Source organism: Schistocerca gregaria, chromosome 4, assembly GCF_023897955.1.
Source record: "Schistocerca gregaria isolate iqSchGreg1 chromosome 4, iqSchGreg1.2, whole genome shotgun sequence".
NCBI lineage: Eukaryota > Metazoa > Arthropoda > Insecta > Orthoptera > Acrididae > Schistocerca > Schistocerca gregaria.
Window position 1 is genome coordinate 248679104 of NC_064923.1, and position 21214 is coordinate 248700317.

The 21214-nt window shown below is 38.3% G+C and overlaps 1 protein-coding gene across 1 annotated transcript in view; it reads left to right on the plus strand.

The window, feature by feature from the left end:
* The window catches only part of LOC126365970 (zinc transporter 5-like), a 233939-nt gene that overhangs the window by 195155 nt on the left and 17570 nt on the right, over window positions 1-21214 (plus strand). Inside the window, exon 10 of the mRNA XM_050008767.1 lies at window positions 7806-7988. Within this exon, the coding sequence (XP_049864724.1) occupies window positions 7806-7988 (183 nt within the window). The remainder of the gene's footprint in view (window positions 1-7805; window positions 7989-21214) is intronic.

A 21214-nucleotide genomic window follows, 5' to 3' on the forward strand; every position in this document is an offset into this window, starting at 1 on the left:
GATTGTCAGTAAGTCAAGGCTTGGAAATAAAGGTTTGCATTATTGTCTATTGTTTGTTCCAGTCATTGCTCTGATTTTATGTATGATACACAATTTTCCTAACAGCTAACTCAGTTACTTCATTTAGAACCCTCACTGCGTAAACAGAACTATTTAACTGCTTCAGTAAGCAATCCACATAATCAGTCCATGACAAGTTTTTGTTTATGGTCATTCCCAGAAATTTAATAGATTCTGCAGTTATCAGTTCTCTGCCTTCATAACTTAGCTGTGTTATATATTCAACAGTTTGTTTGGTCCTGAAGTATACAATTTGTGTTTCTGTTGGGTTTAGAAGTCCTGCATGACATTATTACTTGAAAATATGCAAAGTACACTGAGCGAGGTGGCGCAGTGGTTAGACACTGGACTCGCATTTGGGAGGACGACGGTTCAATCCCGCGTTCGGCCATCCTGATTTAGGTTTTCCGTGATTTCCCTAAATCACTCCAGGCAAATGCCAGGATGGTTCCTCTGAAAGGGCACGGCCGACTTCCTTCCCCATCCTTCCGTAATCCGACGAGACCGATGACCACGCTATCTGGTCTCCTTCCCCGAACAACCTACCAACCAACCTATGCAAAGTAAATTGCTTAGTGATTTTCCTTGTCCTCATATTTTCAATGATTCAACGTGAAAATGTAGCTAAACTGAGTTGTTTTAAGAGTTCAAAAATATGTTTTTTCTATTTTCAATTCTCATCAATATAGATACCTAAAAATAAACACCCACATGGGAAAAATATATTAAAAACAAAGATTCCAAGACTTACAAGCGGGAAAGTGCCGGTAGACAGGCACAATAAAATAACACACAAACAAAATTACGAGCTTTCGCAACCGGCGGTTGCTTCGGCAGGAAAGTTCCTTCCCTCTTTTCTGACAAAGCAACCGCCGGTTGCGAAAACTAGTAATTTTGTGTGTGTGTTTGTGTGTTATTTTATTGTGCCTTTCTACTGGCGCTTTCCTCCTTGGTAAGTCTTGGAATCTTTGTTTTTAATATAGATACCTAAAAATGTTGACATTTCTGTCCAAGTTACTATTTCCTCTCCATGTATTACACTTATCATTGATGTAGTACCTCTAGATGTGCAGAATGAGTATGTTTTATCTTTTTTAACTCTCGAGCCAGTGCACCGTTGTGTAAAAGTGTGTCACCCACAAATAAAATTGTTTTGCATTGTTCCATTGTTGTTTCACAATTGCAAGCCCATACCTATTCCTTCATTATTACTTTAGCAAACACAGTGATAAGCTGTGTTATCATACATCCATGTGAGCAGTACTGATATAAAATAAACAGTGAGCTAGCTGAGAAAAACTTTGTGTTCCATGCAAGAAAGTGACCCTGATTATGAGCTAGCTGCACAGTCCCACAATGAGGCTGTTTTCTACAAGATAATTATTAATCAAATAAGCAGTTGGGTGGGATCTGATACAGCTGGGCTGCGGGTCATTACTGTGAGGCAACACCTGTCTGTGGCAATAACGAAATTTTATTACATTATTCTTTAATTAAATGGTGCTTTAGCTCATATAATGTTTATTTCATCATTGTTTAATTAAACTGAGATTAAACTGTGATTTTACTCATATATGTTTACCTTGGTAACATAAAGACAGCTATTCTTTACAAGTGTACAAAGTGTGCTGCGTGCCAACTCGTGTTATGAAAAATACTGCACCCTCTCAAGGATTAAATTAAGAGTGAAACAATTTGCAGAAAACCACTCAGTAATACTTTTAAGAATGTTATGTTGCATTTCTTCTGTTGCAATATGTTTGTTTGGATTAATTACAATATGAGTGTCTCTGCAAAAATAACTAATTCTGCTTGTTGTATATTACATGGAAAATTGTTTACATATATAAGAAACAATAGTGCTCCTAGGATTGAACCTTGCAGAACAGTATAGGTGATGTATATACAGTCAGAGCAATTTCCTGTGCATACATTGCTTGAGTTATTCAGTACAGCTTTTTGTGTTCTTTTGGTTAGGTATGACATTATCCATTGGCTGGCTACATTATCAATTCCATAAAACATTTTTTATAGACAAATATTGTCATTCACATAGTCAAATTCCTTTGGCAATTCATTTAAAATACTGACTGCCCTGTTTTGTTTTTTAATGCTTGTAAAATTTGGTGAGTGAATGTATAAAATGGCATTGTCAGTTGACCACTTTTTTTAAAATCCATACTGTAAATTATTAAGGATTTCATTGTTATTCAGGCAGTATATTATTCTAGAGTACATCACGTTATCAAAAATTTGGAAAAGTGTTTCAGTGGTGAAATGGGTTAGTAGCTATTGACGTCTATCTTGTCTCTTTTTTTATACAGGGATTTCACAGTGGTGTTCTATTTTCCAGGAAAAATTCTCTGTGTCAATGATGTACGAGGCTTATTTTTTAACTAAGCACTGTTTAGAAATAAAAATAAAACAAATAAACTTTTCTTAGCAATTTTATTTTTACATGAAAGCCTGTACTTGAACCACCAGTGTTAAGGTATTTATCATATTGCAGAACCAGCTTTGAATATCATCCTCGTAGAAATATTCTGTCTGGGCATAACTTTCGATAATTTAACATCCTGTAACCATTCCGTAAAGCACACTTCTTGATACTTGAGGGAACTCATCACATAATGGTGAAATTGAAAGCATCTGTGTTCTCTCTCACTTCTTCGTCAACTTTCCCCACCAAATTGTGTGTAATGACTGAAGGTCACCTACTTCGTTCCCCATAATGCAGATTTGTATGGTCATCTTTAAAAGCACTCATCTGCTTCCTTACCACCCCAGTGCTCATAGATGTCAAAACATTTGCTGTGTGCAATTGTTACAGAACATTTAAATTATTGAAAGTTTTGCTCAGGCAGCATATTTCTATGAGGATGCTATTCAGAGGTGTTGTACGAAATGAAAAGTGCCTTAATATTAGCAAGAGTTATGAAGAAAAGTAAACTCAAGAACAGGCCTGCACATAAAAATAAAATTACCAAGAAAAGTCTTCTCATTTCATTTCTATTTTTTTAACGTGGTACTTAAAAAAAATGCCTCATATTACATATTTCAGAAAAGACATCACTTGTTATATCAGTACAAGTCTTTAGTACTATGGTGGCAACAGCAAGAAATCCATATGAGTTTTTATGTGTGAGAGAATAAATAACCTTCTTAATTTCTGACAAAGAAATGGATGAGGTATCCATGTGATTGAATTATATGTAAGTTTCTTTGTCAATGTACTGCTTAGATTTCCCAATTTTTTCATTGTTTGTATTCTTTAAAGTTAGTGTGTAACTTTTCAGACACTTTCTTGTAAAACTTCATTTGTATTTGAAACAAATTTAACTTACACTAAAAAGATGTGGCCATGAAGCAGAGTAATCAATTTCTCTTTGTACTGAAGTCATGCATTTAACAGATTTAATTGTTTTTTAATGTCAGTCAAAAATGGAAAATTAGGTAATCAATCTGAGTGATTTAATTTGAGAAATTTTAGTTCTTTACATAAAAGGAAATTTCAGTAAAGAAAGTAATAAATTATGAGAGACAGAGTTGCTGGCCAGTACTTAGATTTAGGAATTGAAATGTGGTGTACTGCCAACAGACACATGTAAAAGTGATACACTTCCAGACACCAGAATGAGAGGAGACCGCTGATATTGAGGGAGAGGGTAGACGAAGATGCAGTGAGAGGTGTCAAAGAGAGTAGGTCAGATATGGTGTCTTGGTAAACATTGTGCCAGCATCTCTCCAGAACTGATATTGGCAAATGATAAACTAAGATGTATTAGAGGGAAGAGGACTGAATAGTGCAGTTAAGAATTCTGGAAAAAATGAGTATTGGCCTGTCCTTTCTTTTTAACATTTCCCAACACATTTCTGTCTCCTCCCCATCAAAGTAACTATTAGTTGTGAAATCTAGACAGTGTGCCCCTTTTATTATTATATGTGTATCACCAGTACTATACATTTCACATCCTGAAGGTACGTACTGGTCAGCTGTTCTGTCTCCTAATTCATTAGAATGACAATCTTTGTCAGATACACACGTTTCCTAATATCTTCTCTTACTAACTAATATTATTATCCTCCTTGTTATTTATACTGCAAATTCAACAGCAGGTACAATCTCTGTATGTCTTATCTCACTGAATTGTACGCACTCACAAATCTAATTCCATAACTACTATTAGCCTTCCTTGTTCTTTGTGATACCAATGCAGTTTTTGTTTTTGGATACTACTACAGTCTGTGCAAGAGTGATATATTCTTAGCATGAGGATGCTCTTCAACACTGCCTCAGTGCTGCACTAACTCATTGATCTGTCAGTATGATCTCTTGTGCTTGCAGATAAGCTCAGTGGGGATTGGTTAAAGCATATGCACTTCAGTGACCACTTCCTGATTTGATTTCACATGTCTGAGAAAGCAGCACTTAATTCAAATTACTGAGATGGATACTCGGAAATACTGCCTAGGTGCTGTACAGTCAACTGCCTGCATTTGAACACCAAGACTTTAAGTGATTTGAATATGAGGGTATCACAGTATGGACATAATTTTCCATGCTATTGATGCACCATTCAGACTAACTCCAAAGGTAACCAGTTCAGTGGTGAACTGAGAAATGCTGTCTTTTATTACTGATAGAAAGTCAAGGTGCAAGTTAATTTCACAGAACCCTGCAACTTCTAGGTTATGTTTGCAGAACATTTTCATGCCATTTATATGAAGCAAAACTACAACTCGGGAGATTGTGAGTGTTGTAAATAACTCCTCCAAATCTGTATTGTATTCGTAATCTTCAGAAGGATTTTTGTATAATGAGCAGGTTCACAGATTCTGTTAGAAACAGTAACAAATGTTTCCAACTACCCCAGATGACACTGCCCATATTGTGTCAGAATATTTTATTGTAATTTTTGTTATTATCAACTATGATTTGACATTTTAATTCATTATGCAGTAATAAAGAATTGTGCTGTTTATATCATTTCTAACTGCAATATAGCCTCACCTGCCTTGTTTTCTTTAGGGGAGGGCTCTACATTGTCTGTGTTATGTAAACAGTGCAGGACATAATAATATTTTATATTTTTGCTACTAAGGACTTGTCCTTCAGCCTTGTATAAACCTGCGGATGTTTGCCATAGCCTTATAGAACCTCAGAATTGCTTTCTTCCATACTTTTGTTTCTCAGCATTGAGCTTACAATGCCACATGATCTGATAAATTTTTCAGTTTTCTTTCCATTATCAAATTCTTCAAAAGGTGAGTCTGTGCAGTGAAGGAAAGTAAATTGGCTAACCTGTTTAATGGATTTGTTGTTAATAACCAACTTGCATTAGACTTGAAATGGACCACAAAATGTCATGGAATTTCTTTTTTTAAACATTGTAGTATATCTTCAGAATGTGAAACTTGAATATGGAAGGCCCAACAGTTCCTTCTACTTGTTTAAAATAGCTTCTTAAATTGAATGGTTGCCATTCAGTGTAATGTGCTGAATTTAATCAGTCAAATATTATTTGCACCAGTTATATATTTCTAAATGTATGGTGATTTCTTGCTGACTGTCAGTTACATATCACAGAAGGATCTAGGGGTTTACAGGTATATCTCCGGTTTTATATTTTTTACTAATGAATATATGTGTGTCCTTTCTCATTGACTAAATTCAGTTTTCAGTTAATACAGTTTTGGAACAAGTTACAGAAAATCTAAATTTTATAGACATGTGAACCTCCCATTTCATGGTAAGCAAGGTTTTTTTTTCCACATTGTATGAACCTGAAATAGTATCATTCCTTACAAAAATGGCTGCAGCTTGCAGTGAGTAAATGGGACTAGTCACAGGATCACATTTGACAGCCCTATTTTCGGCTCCATCTCTAATAACCTTGATGTTGATGGAATATTGGAATATGCATTGCTTCCGTTTTCATATTTCTAATTGCCTCTGCAATGGGATTGTTGATATGGAACTAATACCAATTCCTGAATGCCAGGAATATTATATTGTGGTGGTTCATCAACATTATTCAGAAGAGATGTTACCTTCTGGTATCTGTGCAGAGAATTTTCATTATGCAAGGAGCTGCAGTAAACGGTAATGCCATACCAAGATTGAAACAAATCACCACTGTGGCCTTTCAGGAGACATAGGTTTCTTGTTAACTTCAATTGATTTAAATAAAGCAGTGAACTCCAAAGCATGCTTTACATCTTTGTTTTATAATCTTTTAGAGAAGACAATCTTTTACTTAATTATATTCTGATATGTTAAATAAGAGCATACCACGGCTGTTCTACAGCATGTTCAGAAAGTGAATGACAGTTTGGTACCAGAAGTGACTACGAGGTTCAGAGTCTCAGTCTCTCTCTCTCTCTCTCTCTCTCTCTCTCTCTCTCTCTCTCTCTCTCTCTCTCTTTTCCCTTCCTTCCTTCCTTCCTTCCTTCCTTCCTCCTTTGTGCACTGTGGGGATGTAACTGGTCATTTTGGAAAACCTTTCAGTTCCGGCACAGAGCTTCATTCATCATTTGTGATTTCACCTGCAAAGTCATGCCTGAAAGCTCCTAAGAGTTAACTGTAACATTACATTATAGCACCAAGCTCCTCATTTTTCAGCTATTGTGGAACAAAAATCCAAATGTAGAGGTTTGGAATATGGTAATCACAGCCATGTACTGACAGGTATCTCTTGAATATCTCGTGAATAACACAACAAGGTCCTTGTGCTTAGCAGTGCAAATCAATAAATGCATTGGTCAAAACTTTCATTCATTCCAAAATGTATACCATCTGTTGATTTATGGAGCAATAAATTGACTACACAAGTTTCATTAGCCATTGTAACAGTCATGTGTATTTCATCATTACAGTCTTGTTGTTTGTCACATTATTTATACGTATAAAGTTATTAGGAGACATACATGGGATTTCTAAGAATATGAATTAAAAGGATGTATTACGTAAACTGGGTAATGACTGTAATTACAAAACACTGATGATGGAATGGAAGCTATGAAGTGTTAGTGTGATTGAGTAAAAAGGGAAAAGGAACTAACTGGGCGGATGGCAGGTTCTACAATCATGTACAGGTTTGAAAGATTACTGAAACCTGCATGTAATATAAAAGTATACTACAAAATATTGTAGGAAAGTTCTTGTAGAATGTAAATACTTTAGGATTGAAGGAGATCATTCACAAGAAAGCAGAAGTAATGAGTTGTTGATAGGCATACACTAAAGAAAGAGAACATGCTAGCTTTTGGAGTTATCCTTTGACAAGCTAGAGTAGAAAACACTCTCTCTCTCTCTCTCTCTCTCTCTCTCTCTCTCTCTCTCTATCTCTATCTCTCTCGCCCCTACAAGGTAGGCATAGAGAGAGAGAGAGAGTGTGTTTTGGTGTGTTTTTGTTTTTTCTACTCTAGCTCATCAATGGGTAAATCTTAAAACCAGCAAGTAGCCTTCCTTTTGTGTATGCCTATCGACAACTCAATGCTTCTGATTTTTTGTGAGTAGTCTCCTTTAATCTTAATGTCTATACCACAAAAGGAATACTTAAATAATATTTTAAATGAACACATAAGAGAAGAGTACTGAAGTGAGTGTGATTAACAAATGAAAAATCAAATGTTTGGTATGCTGTGTATGAGGCTTTTGCTTATTAATATCTTATATATGTGCTAAAAAAAAAAAAACAATGTGAAATGAGTATATGTGACTGTGACGAATTTTCTGTTTTCAGTTACAGTCGTGTGGAGGACCTGTCAGGTTTCGTAAATGGGCTATTTTTGTTGGTAATTTCAGTTCTTGTATTTTCTAAAGGTGTGAGTAGACTTGTGGATCCTCCAGCTATTAACACACAACGATTGCTTGCTGTGTCAGTAGCTGGACTTATTGTCAACCTTGTTGGAATTTTAGTGTTCAGGTTAGTAAAACTTTTTAACATAATTGATAACTTTTTATTCTACATATTATCAGTTACTATTCAAATTGCAGTTCATTCATTCAGTCAATCAGTTACTCAGCCTTACATTATCCACAGACCATGTTTTGTAAATCCCATATTGATGGAGGATCCTACAGGGATGTGGAACAAGCCAAGTTAAACATTAATAGTCAGACACAACCACTGCTTGCTACTTCTATAAAATGTTATAACAACAAATTATGACTAGCTCTAATCTACCCAAACTGATAATTATTGTAAGTACTTTCAGGCTGCTATATAGGTATATGTTGAAAAACAATTACCTTGGAAAACAGAGTTACTCTTCTTACTCTACTCAGCTTCTGAGTTCATATAATACTTTAAATAAAGGATTTATGCAACTTTACACATACCATGGTTTATACACTGATCAGCCAGAACATTATGATCACTGACCTATCAATATAAACCTGTCCAGGCAATAGCAGCATCACCTAGCAAGGAATAACGGGTAGTCAGACACACACATGGTGCATCTAGTTATCAGTGAGTGTGCTGTCTGTGTGTGCAATGGAGAAGACGTGCATTCTGTCCAAGTTTGATCGAGGGCAGATTGTGATGACCCAGAGGCTTAGAACCAACATTTCAGAAACTGCATGACTTGTCAGGTGTTCAAGGAGTGCTGTGATGGATGTCTTCAACACCTGGCAAAACCAAGGTGAAACCACGTCCAGATGTCAGGGGGTTGCATGGTCACCCCTCATTACAATGACGTAGGCTAGGCAGACTGGTAAAACAGGCCAGGTGGCAAACTCTTTCAGAACTAACAACAGACTTTAATGCTGGGCAGAGTACAAGTGTGTCTGAGCACACAGTGCAGTGAAAACCCCTAATGATGGGGCTCCGCAGTCAACGACTCATACATGATCCAATGTTTCATCAGCAACTATGACTGAAATGGGCACATGACTATCTGCACTTAATGTTGGCACAGTGGCAGACCATTGCATGTTCTGATGAATCCTGATACCCTTTTCATTGTGATGATGGAAGGGTGTGAATCCATTCTTGTCCAGGGGAACAGCACCTTGACATCTGTACTGTGGGATGGAGACAAGCTGGTGTCAGCTACCTTATGCTCTATGGTACTTTCACATGGGCATCCGTGGGTCCAGTGGAGCTCATGCAAGGCACCATAATTGCCAAGGAGTATCATACACTGGTTGCAGACCACATATACCCCTTCATGGCAATTGTTTCCTGGCAGCAGCATATTTTTCACCAAGATAATGAGCCACGTCACAAGGCCAGCAGTGTGATGTAGTGGTTCGAGGAACACAGAGGCAAGTTTCCATTGATGTGCTGGCCTCCATCTCATCAAATCTGAATTCGATCGAACACATCTAGGATGTGCCAGAGCTCATCGCCTCCATTCCCAGAGTTTATGGGAATTAGATGACTTGTGTGTACGGATGTGGTGACCACTCCCTCCATCGACCTACCGAAGTCTCAATGCTTCTATACCCCTGTTATCCATGCCATAGGTGGACATACCAGCTATTAGGTAGGTGGTCATAATGTTCTGACTGCTCAATGTATTCTGGAAAATTAGGATTTATCTAATACAAATACTGAAATTAGGTAGGGCGTGCATTTCTAAGTCAAAGTTTGCTACTAAATTGTAGAATGGTGGCTGAGGAGGTATTCTTTTACTTTATCTTTAAACATTTGGAGATTTCTGACTTTTTTCCTGGTGTTCATTGGCAAGCTGGCACCAGAATATAAAACTCATTCTGAACCCTAGGAAATTATTTCTGCTTCTAGTAATGAAAAGTAGCTTTTGTTAGTTGTTTTCCATAGCTTTGATGAATCAAAGAAATGACATATTGATTAATTAACAAAATGTCCTCAGTCCTGGATTCAAAATCTGCCATCACTTAAATTTTGATTAATAATCAGCATTGGCGGCCGAAGACTTCTGGCATAAGAAGCCACCCTGATTCTGCCAACAGACATGTCAAAGAGGGCAGAGGAGCAGACAGAGGTTCAGTGCACACTCTTGTTATTGGGGTGGGAAACTGTCCCTAAAGGTGGAAAAATCAGCAATGATCAATGGCGTGAGGATGCAGATAGCAATGGATACCACTGCATTAAAGACACATAATCCACAGGACATGTGGCTTGTAATTGAAAAGGGTCATGATGATCTCTCCATTGGCAAAACATTCTGGAATAGTCCTCCATTCAGATCTCTGGGAAGGGACTGTCAAGGGGGAGGTGACCATGAGAAAAAGACTGTGTGGTTGGGAAGCTGGAGAATCTGAAAAGTGAAATGCCAAGACTCAATCTAAATATAGTAGGGGTCAGTGAAGTGAAATGGAAAGAAGAGAAAGATTTCTGGTCAGATGAGTATAAGGTAATATCAACAGCAGCAGAAAATGGTATAATGGGAGTAGGACTCATTATAAATTGGATTGTAGTGGAGAGAGTGTGTTACTGTGAACAGTACAGTGATAGGATTGTTGTTTTCAGAATCATCAGGAAACCAACACTGACAAAAATAGTTCAGGCATACATGCTGATGTCACAAGTTGAATATGAAGGGGTAGAGAAAGTATATGAGGATATTGATAGGATAATGCAATACATAAAGGGAGATAAAAATCTAATAGTAATGGGGACTGGAATGCAGTTGTAGGGGAAGGAATAGAAGGAAAGATTACAGGAGAATATCAGCTTGGGACAAGAAATGACAGAGGAGAAAGTCTAGTTGAGTTCTTTAATAAATTTCAGGTAGCAATAGCTGATTCAAGAATCACAAGTGGAGGGGGTATACTTGGAAAAGGCCAGCTGATACAGAAAGAATTCAGTTAGATTATATCATGGTCAGACAGAGATTTCAAAATCAGGTACTGTATTGTAAGGTGTACCCAGGAGCATATATAGATTCAGATCACATGTAATAGTGATGAAGAGTAGAACCAATACGCAAAGAGGTGGGTTACAGAAATAGTAAGGAATGATAAGATACACTTGAAGTTCTTTAAGGCTATAGATACAGTAATAAGGAATAGCTCAGTGTACAATACAGTTGAAGAAGAATGGAAATTTCTATAAAAGCCAATCACAGAAGTTGTAAAGAAAAACATGGGTACAAAGACGGCAGCTGCGAAGAAACCACAGGTAACAGAAGAAATACTTCAGTTGATCAATGAAAGAAGGTTGAGGAATACAGAAATACAAAGTCGCTGAGGCATGAAGTAAATATGAAGTGCGCCGGCCGGTGTGGCCAAGCGGTTCTAGGCGCTTCAGTCTGGAACTGCGCGAGGGCTACGGTCGAAGGTTTGAATCCTGCCTCGGGCATGGATGTGTGTGTTGTCCTTAGGTTAGTTAGGTTTAAGTAGTTCTAAGTTCTAGGGAACAGATGACCTCAGATATTAAGTCCCATAGTGCTCAGAGCCATTTGAACCAAATATGAAGTGCAGGGAAGCTAAGATGAAATGATTGCATGAAAAATGTGAAGAAATCAAAAACGAAATGATTGTCAGAAGGACTGACTCAGTATATAGGAAAGTTGGAACAACATTCAGTGAAATTAAAAGCAGGGGTGGTAACATTGAGAGTGCAATGGGAATTTCACTGTTAAATGCAGAGGAGAGAGCAGGAATCATTTTAGAAGAGATAAGAGATCAAATGTTAAAATCAGAATTTAAGAGAGCTTTGGAGGACCTGAGATCAAATAAGGCAGAAGGGATAGACAACATTACATCAGAATTTCTAAAGTTATTGGGGGAAGGGGCAACAAAATGACTGTTCAAGCTGGTGTACTGAATGTATGAGTCTAACAACATACCATCTGACTTTCAGATAAATATTATCCACACAGTTCGGAAGACTGCAAGAGCTGACAGATGCGAGAATTATTCCACAATCAGCTTAACGGGTCATGCATCCAAGTTGCTGACAAGACTGATCTACAGAAGAATGGAAAAGAAAATTGAGGATGTGTTATATGACAATCAGTTTAGCATTAGGAAAGGTAAAGGCACTGGAGAGGCAATTCTGACTCTCCGGTTGATAATGGAAGCAAGACTAAAGAAAAAAAGAAAAATCAAGATACATTCATAGAATTTGTTGACTGGAAAAAGCATTTGACAATGTAAAATGGTGCAAAGTGTTCAAAGTTGTGAGAAAAATAGAGGTAAGCTACAGGAAGAGACAGGTAACATACGATATGTACAAGAGCGAAGAGGGAATAATAAGAGTGGACAACCAAGAACAAAGTCCTCAGATTAAAAACGGTGTAAAACAGGGATGTAGTCTTTCATCCCACTGTTTAATCTGTGCACTGAAGAGGCAATGACAGAATTAAAAGAAAGGTTCAGAAGTGGAATTGAAATGTAAGGTGAAAGGATGTTGAAGATATGATTTGCTGATGACATTGCTATCCTGAATGAAAGTGAAGAAGAATTACAATGAATGGAATGAACAGTCAAATGAGTGCAGAATATGCACTGAGAGTAAATCGAAGAAAGGCTGAAGTAATGAGAAGTTGCAGAAATGAGAGTAGCGAGAAACTTAACATCAGGTTTGATGGTCACGAAGTAGATGAAGTTAAGAATTCTACTACCTAGGCAGCAAAATAACCAATGATGTACACAGCAAGGAGGACATCAAAAGCAGACTAGCACTGGCAAAAAGGGCATTCCTGGACAAGATGAATCTACATGTATCAAACATAGGCCCTAATTTCAGGAAGAAATTTCTAAGAATGTACGTTTGGAGCACAGCATTGTATAGTAGTGAAACAGGGACTGTGAAAAGACCATAACAGAAGAGATTTGAAGCATTTGAGATGTGGTGTTGTAGATTAATATTGAAAATTGGGTGGACTCATACAGTAAGAAATGAGGAGATTCTGGGCATATTTGGAGAGCAAAGGAATATGTGGAAAATACTGACAAAGAGAAGGGATAGGATGATAGGACATCTGTTAAGACATGAGGGAATGACTACCATGGTACTAGAGGGAGCTGGAGAGGACAAAAAATGCAGAGGAAGACAGAGATTGGAACACATCCAGCAAATAATTGAGGATGTAGGTTGCAATTGCTACTCTGAGATGAAGAAGTTGATGCAGAAGAGGAAGTTGAGGCAAGCCACATCAAGCCAGTCAGGAGACTGACGACCCAAAAAAACCAAGTGAAGCCATTGTACATTTTATTTCTGAGTGTATGACCACTTTTGGTCAGTGACCACTTGCATAACGAAATATTATATACAGCTGTTATATTTTGACATTTGTTTTATGATATATGTGACACCGGCAGTTAACAAAAATTTGTACTGGGAAATGGTCTCCGCCTGAAACCAGCCATACAATTAAAAATAAATTATGTGGCAGCTTCACGTGTTTCAACATGTCATTTCTACATTGTAGTATTGTGAATTGCTGAGTAAAGTTATGATGACAGTACTTGTTATTGACCATGACAGTACTTGTTATTGACCACAGATACATTAACGGAGCATATGTATTGACATGTAAATGTAAGAATCACTAGGTTTCTGCTATGTGTTTGTTTAGCAACTTTCCATTTTCTTTTTAATTGCGCACTTCTGTAGAATAACATTAGTTACAATGCTTCAGAAGATTATGCCATAGGGCAAAACCAAGTGAAAGTATGCAGAGTGTGAAAGCAATCCTATCTGCAGATAAATGCATTGAGAGAGATTTCTGGGAATGCAAAATTGAACTTTCTGGATGGCATATCTGTATGCAGAGCTACTTTAGTTTATTATCCATAAGATTCGCTCATGGTGTCTCATCCAGTGTATGACTATTAATCTGTACTTCTGGTATCTGTAAGTCACTTTTATTTATTTGGAATTGTGTAATATGAGATTTTGTAAGATCAAGGATGAAACCATTGTGAGCCTATTCCATTATTCATTTGGCTGTGTCTGGTATGGATGTGTTTGCATCTTTTATCAGTATAATTGTGACATCAGCAAACATAGCAGATTTTGAAAAGTCCTATAGCCCAGCTATTTTTTTTCTTTCTTTTGCTGATGCTCTGCTGGTGTTTCTGCAATTTGCTACAGTTTTATGATGTTGCAACTTCCCTACATACAATAGTGTCATTTACAAACAGTCACACACATCATACATACAGTGTGGGGCAAGTGAAAGGGGCCCGGGCAAGTGAACATGACTGGACACGAATGTACGCATATAACCACATCTTGTGTTCTACACCATGTGTACACTCGCCACGTGATCCACACCAGTTCAGAGTGTAGTGTGGGCTGTGTCAGTGTGAGTAGTGGAGCAGTGCAAAGGAGACGATGGTACTCACAGTGGAGCAGCAGGTGTTCACTGTGAAAAGTTACGTGACAGCAAAGAATACCGTGCAACACTTCATCCAAAAATGGCATCAGGCAGGATCTGTTTTGAACAAGTCAAAAACATTCTGAAATGTGTCCACATACCAGAAAATGTGGCTGCATTTCACCAGAAAATTCTTTAAAGTCCTGCCAAATTAACCCAATGCCTGTCGCAAGAGAGTGGCATATCACGTCGATCCTGTGGATGAATACTCCACCTGCATTTGTATTCCTACTGAGTATCTGTTGTTAATGCATTAAAACCAGCAGATGCTCCACAGTGCTTCCAGTTTTTTGACTGGCTGTTCACTGAGATAACAATGAATTGCTTGGACATGGATCTGTTCTTTGTGTCTGATGAAGTCTGGTTTCACCTGAGTGGTTATATTAATCCAAATAACTTCAACAAAACACCACTGCATGATCAGAAAGCTGGGGTTTGGTGTGCAGTGTGTGCACCCACGTTATTGGTCCCGTCTTCTTTCACCAGACACTGACTTCAGTGTGTAACATTGCCAGCATTTTGAAAGCATTTGTGGCAGCATTAACAGAAGATGACAAGACCTACAGTTATTTCTAACAGGATGGAAAAGCTGCCCATGTAGCCAGCCAAACCTTGGAGCACATTTATACAATCTTCACATCTGACAGAGTTCTTAGCAGAGGTCAGTGTGGGCGTGACATTAGGTGGCCACCAGGTCACCTGATCTGTCAGTGTGTGATTATTTGTGTGGGAAGCCCTCAGGTCTAAGGTATATTGCAACAATGCTCACAGTCTTCAAGAACATCAACAGAACATTTCAGATGAGACTGCAGCAATTTCAGTAACCCAGCTTTGATCTGCCTTCAACAACTTGCTGGCCAGAGCCCAAAAGTTTCAAGAGATGGATCGTGGCCACTTTAAATATCTGCTGTAGTCAGGGTTAGTGCTGTATTTCCTATCCGTTGCTGTGTTTTATTGTACCCTGGAACTCTGTTCTCCAGGCCACTTTTATTTACCCCACCCCAAATATAAAGGGTGTTTCAAATGTCTAAGAGTGATAGTTCATGTCATGGGGAACAATTTTTGTTAGAGACAAAATGTTCACTGGTGCTTCCTGGTGGCATTACATGTCCTGTAACATTGACCATCCCTGGGAGATGAGATTTCATCAAACTAGCAGGGTCTACTAATCAGGTGTACTGCTTACTACCTATTCCAGTAAATTTATTGAGTGATTTTCAACAAGAAAACCTTAAGAGTGAGAGCCTGTAAATGAAGAAAGATATTTTGGAAGTGAAACAGGAACTTTAATTTTGTTCGATGTACCCCCTTTCACATGGAACAGATTACTGGATTATAAGTAATAAACAAGGTGCATGCACACCAGAGTGTCTACATCCTACCATGTCTCAGATGCATAAACAATACAAAAGAAGGCCGAGCATCACTGAGAACTGTCAGTGAAGATTTTGTCTCCGAGGAAAGTTTTTCTCCTTCATTTCATCTATGATCCCTACATGTTTGGTACAAACACTTTGACACACTTTGTATATAGTGAATAGTATATAGCATACATCACTTCCTTGAGGTATTCCTAACTTTATCTTTACACTTAATTACTTCACCCAGTTGAGAACCACATATATTGTTCTATCTCCTAGGGAGTTTTCTATCCAATCACAGAGCTGGTCCAAAATTTCATAAGCCTATTTTTTTTCACAGAGTAACAGTGTTCAGTAGTACTGAATGCCTCCTAGAACTCAAGGAATAAGTTTTCAATCTCAGCACTATTACTGTGCGAGGTGGCACAATTATTTATCGCACTGGGGAGGTTGTCAGTTCGAATCCCCATCCAGATTAAAATTTTCCATGATTCCTGAAAATGGCGTAAGGCAAATGCACTGTCTCTAATGACATCATCATCAATGGGATGTGAAAACCTAACCTTACTTCCTTCCCTCCCTCCCCCCACTGCCCATTTTTTTTTAAAGAAAAGAAAAAGGAGGACATTTTTATTATTATGAACAGCACTGTGACCACATTATTGCAGCCCAGATATGTGAAACAATTTACACACACCAAAGTAGTACAATGGTATATGCGTAGTGGCTCTGCAAATAATGACAAAATTGAAAGAATGTGTGAAGAGTCAAATGAAACTATTCAGTTTATTAAGTGAGACAAAAAATTGATTGTAATTGAAACTGGAATTTGGTAGTAGAGAAAAAGGAAGAAAAGTAAAAATAATAGGTGAACATTGTGGGGGAGGGGGGATAAAATGGGGAAATGCCTCATAGTATTTTGCGCCAAGCAAAATTTTAACATTGGTAACACTTGGCACACACATCATGAAATAAGGTTGTATGTGTGACAGAGATCAGGTGACAGTGGAAGCTTTCAGATAGGTTCCATAAAGGGGTAAGACAGAGATTTTGAAACCAGACTTTAAACCCCAAAACATTACCAGAGACATATGTGTACTTTGAGCATACATTATGGGATATGAACTTCAGTTAAAATTGAAGAAATTTAAGAGAAGTATAAAATTAAGGAGATGGGACGTGGAGAAATTGAAATAATCGAATGTGCTGAGAGTTTCAAACAGAACATGAGGCAACAGTTGACTGAAACAGGGGAAGAGAATATGGTACAAGATGAATGGGTAGCCTCGAGAGGTGAAACAGTACAGGCAGCAGAGGATCAAATAGGGAAAAATTCCAAGCCCAGTATAATCCTTGGATAACACAAGATTTATTGATTCTAGAGAAGGGAAGTTGCTACTCACCATATAGTGGAGATGCTGAGTCGCAACAGGCACAACAAAAAGATTCACACAATTATAGCTTTTGGCCATTAAGGCCTTTGTCAGCAGTGGACACACACACACACACACACACACACACACACACACACACACACACACACACACACATATTCACACACACACCTGCAGTCTCAGGGGGGAACTGAAACCACAATGAGACTGCAGATGTGTGTGCGATTTGCGTTTGCATGAGTGTGTGTGCGTGCATGTGTGTATACATGTGTCTACTGCTGACAAAGGCCTTAATGACCGAAAGCTATAATTGTGTGAATCTTTTTGTTGTGCCTATAGCGACTCAGCATCTCTGCTATCTGGTGAGTAGCAAACTTTCCTTCGCTAGTATTGTTACATTTCATCATGGATTTTCCATTGTTTGAGATACTGATTCTAATAGATGAAAGGGGAAAATATAAAAATGTCACAAATGAAACAAACCAAAGAAAATAGGCATCTAAAAATTGATACTGACAGGAAGCACAGAACTTAAAAAACTGGAATGGCTGGAGGAGAAATACAAAACTGTAGAAATATGGATCACTGTGGGAAAGATAGATGCTGCCTATAGGAGAATTAAAGAAAACCTTTGGATAAAAGAGAAGCACCTGTATTAATATTAAGAATGCAGACAGGAAGTCAGTATTGAGCAAAGAAGTGAAGGTTGAAAAGTGGAAGTATATGGAAAGGCTATAGAGGCAAAATGTACACAATACTACAGAAAAGAAAGAGGGAGTAGATTCAAATTAGATGGGAAAGATGATGCTGTGAGAGGAGTACAAGGAATTTGACAGATCACTGAAAGATCAGTCAAAACAAGGCCCCTGGAGTAGACAACATTGCTTCAGACTTATTGAGATGCTTAGGAGAGCAGGCCGCATACCTAGCGTGCAAGATAAACGATAGAGACAAAATATCCCCACACCAAGACGAATGTAATAATTCCAATTCAAAAGAGGTCAGGTCTTACCTGGTGTGAATATTACTGAACCATCATTTAATAAATCTTGGTTGTAAAATACTGACATTAATCATATGCAGAAGAATAGGAAAATTGGTAGAATATTAGTGGAAGATTAGTTGGGTTCCAGAAAGGCAGGATTGAACCTTCCGTCGCTACCTGCTGTGTTTTTTCTCAATAGGCTCCATCACCCACTTAATGTCAGAGCCTTCAGTGGCATTAGCAGCTTATAGCTGTTCTTGGATAGTGGCCAATTTCCCTCATGTCCACATATAACAAGCAAAGTCTGCATCTATTTCTTGTTATGCATATCTATTTAATATTATGAATAAATGTACTAACCCATGGAGTCAGACACTAAGTGAAAAGCTGTGACCAGACTGTATCAACAAGAGATTGCACTATGTAACTGTTGCACTGCTACAATTCTAAAATTATGACTAACAAAGAGTGAAGATAAATAAATAATTAAAAAGTGATGTTGCTGATGATGGTAACACTAAATACTTTCACAAAACAAGAGCACAAGCCACTATATGAGTATTGACACGGAGCACAATCACGCTGCACACAGGCAGACAATCTAATATGAACCAGTCCTCAATCTTAAAGACAAATGCTTTCAAGAGAACATAGTTCATTTCCTTCACCATCCTTTCACTTCTTACTAACTTTCTTATAAGTGCATTAAAAAACTTACCTTGTGTTTCATTGTGGTCAATATCTGGTTCGAGTAATATGTGAAACAAAAAATTTTACAGATAGCCTGTTATTGATCTGAACAGTCAATAACTTTCATTTTTGTCACAAAATTCATCTTGTTGGGTTGTTACCCCCTCTCCATACAAGGACCTCATGTACAAACATTGGTATAAGATTTTCCTTCCCTGCACAATATCTTTTCTTAATATTTATGGTACTGATAAGTTCTTGGTGGAATATAATTAATGGAAAAAGTAAATGTAACCACCAACCTACCACATAGTTGAGGTATTGAATGGGCAATAGATACATCCTTCTCTCTCTCTCTCTCTCTCTCTCTCTCTCTCTCTCACACACACACACACACACACACACACACACCTGCATGTCTGCTGACTACATCATCCTGCTGACCTCATTGTACTACATTTAGGATGAGGACATTTGTATCAGGGGAAGTGGTCTATGGGAGAAAGGAGACACAAAGTGGTAAGGGGGTTAGAGGGGAAAGGTGACTGATGGCTGAAAGGTAGATGCATCAAGTGAAGAGAATAGGAATGCAGTTTTTGTGAACTTGCTCTGCTGCTGGCAGGCGAGGTTACATGTGGCACTCAATGACCTGGGAGACAGAACAGAGAAGGGGGAACCTGTAGAAAGAGCAACATAACTCAGAGAATCTGGTATTGTGAGAGTGGGGTCCAGATGGAAAAGCTCATGCAGTAACCGTGAGCATGTTGAGCTCAGCAACATGTTCTATTACTCAGTAGCCGACTCTGCTCGTGCCACAGGTTTACATTGGCCTTTCATTCAGGTGGACAGCTAGGTCAGACTCTATGTAAGAGCCTTTCAATGTGGAAGGGATGTCAGTAATCAAAATAGCTGTATTGTTGATAGTTAGTAGGCTTGATGTAGACAGAGATTCGTTAGAGCCATTAGAGAGATGGAGGTCACTATCCAGGAAGGCGGCAGCTTGGGCTGATGAGAACTAGGAGATTTACATATAAGAGATGGTGTTGAAGCTGTGGAGAAATGAAGGTAGAGTGCCTATGCCCTGGGTCCAGATTGTAAAGATGTCATCTACAAACCTGAACCAAGCAAGGGGGGTTTGATATGGCTTCTATTCTTTCCTCTAAATGACTTTGTTGGTTTAGGAAGATACCATGTGGACACTCATGGTCATGTCATGGATTTGTTTTTAAATCCTCCCCTCAGAGAAGACCTAGATATCTGTAAGGATGTAGTCTACCAGGTGTGTAAGGTGTGAGGTGATGGGTTTGGAGTCAGTAGAACATTGAGAGAGGTAGTGTTTGACTGTGACAAGACCAGTGACATTGGGGTGTTGCTTTATAGAGACATAGTGTCAACATTGACAAGTAGTGATCCAGGTGGTAATGGTGTTGATGTGGTTGAGAGACAATGAAGGAATTGAGTTGTGTCTTTGATAGGGGCTCCTAGGTTGTGGCTCATTTGGAAGGGATGATCAACAAGAGTTGAGGTCCTTTCCATTAGAGCACAGGAAGCAGCTACAATGGGACTTCAAGGATGGTGAGGTTTGTGGCTGGAAGAAGCATTGTTTATGTGGAGTAGCTGGTATGAGGAATAAATAAATCTGAGCATGGGCTTGTGGTTGTGCTAGACTTCTGGGATGAATCACTATGGAAGAGTCAGATTATTAGCAGATACATAAATTGAATAATCACTGCATTTTATCATGACAGTGGTGAAGTCTGTAGGGAGGGTGATCAATTTGGGGTCTGTCTTAAGGTTTTGGAGAGATATTCTGTTCAATGAGTTAATGTTCTTAGGGAGAAAAGTAGTAAGTAAGGAGAAAAGTAGTAAGAAAGTCCTGAAATTGGGGTGGGAGGTTATTTGGTAATGGGGAAGGTCACAGTTTAGTGAAGTATGAGATGGGAGAGGAAATGTTCCATGTTGGTTTTTGGCCAAAGGGGTTAGTAGCAAAAAGTGTGTTCATTTTAAGTATCAAGAAGAGGATTGTAGCTCTTTAGAAAGCCCAGAATTAGTGTATTTGGATGTGGGGTTAATGATGAGGCCTTTGAAGAGGACTGAAACTCCTTTGGCATTGAGGTTTTTGAAAGATATGTTGACAGCTGAGTTTTGTTGGCTGATTTCAGTTCACTGGGGAAGGACAGGTATTGAATGACAGAAGTGCTCAGAGGGAGAGTAGGATGCCAATAAATTGGAAAGGTTTCAGTTTGGGAGATGGGGCGTACTTAACTGGAGTTCCATAGTAACAGCATTTTGCAGAGGGAGCGAAGTGGTTCACAGATCTGTGTGCCATGGTGATGTGTTCCTCTAGTGTTATGTTTGTGAGGGATGGGGATTGATAGAATTCAAAGATTTGGAAGTCATTG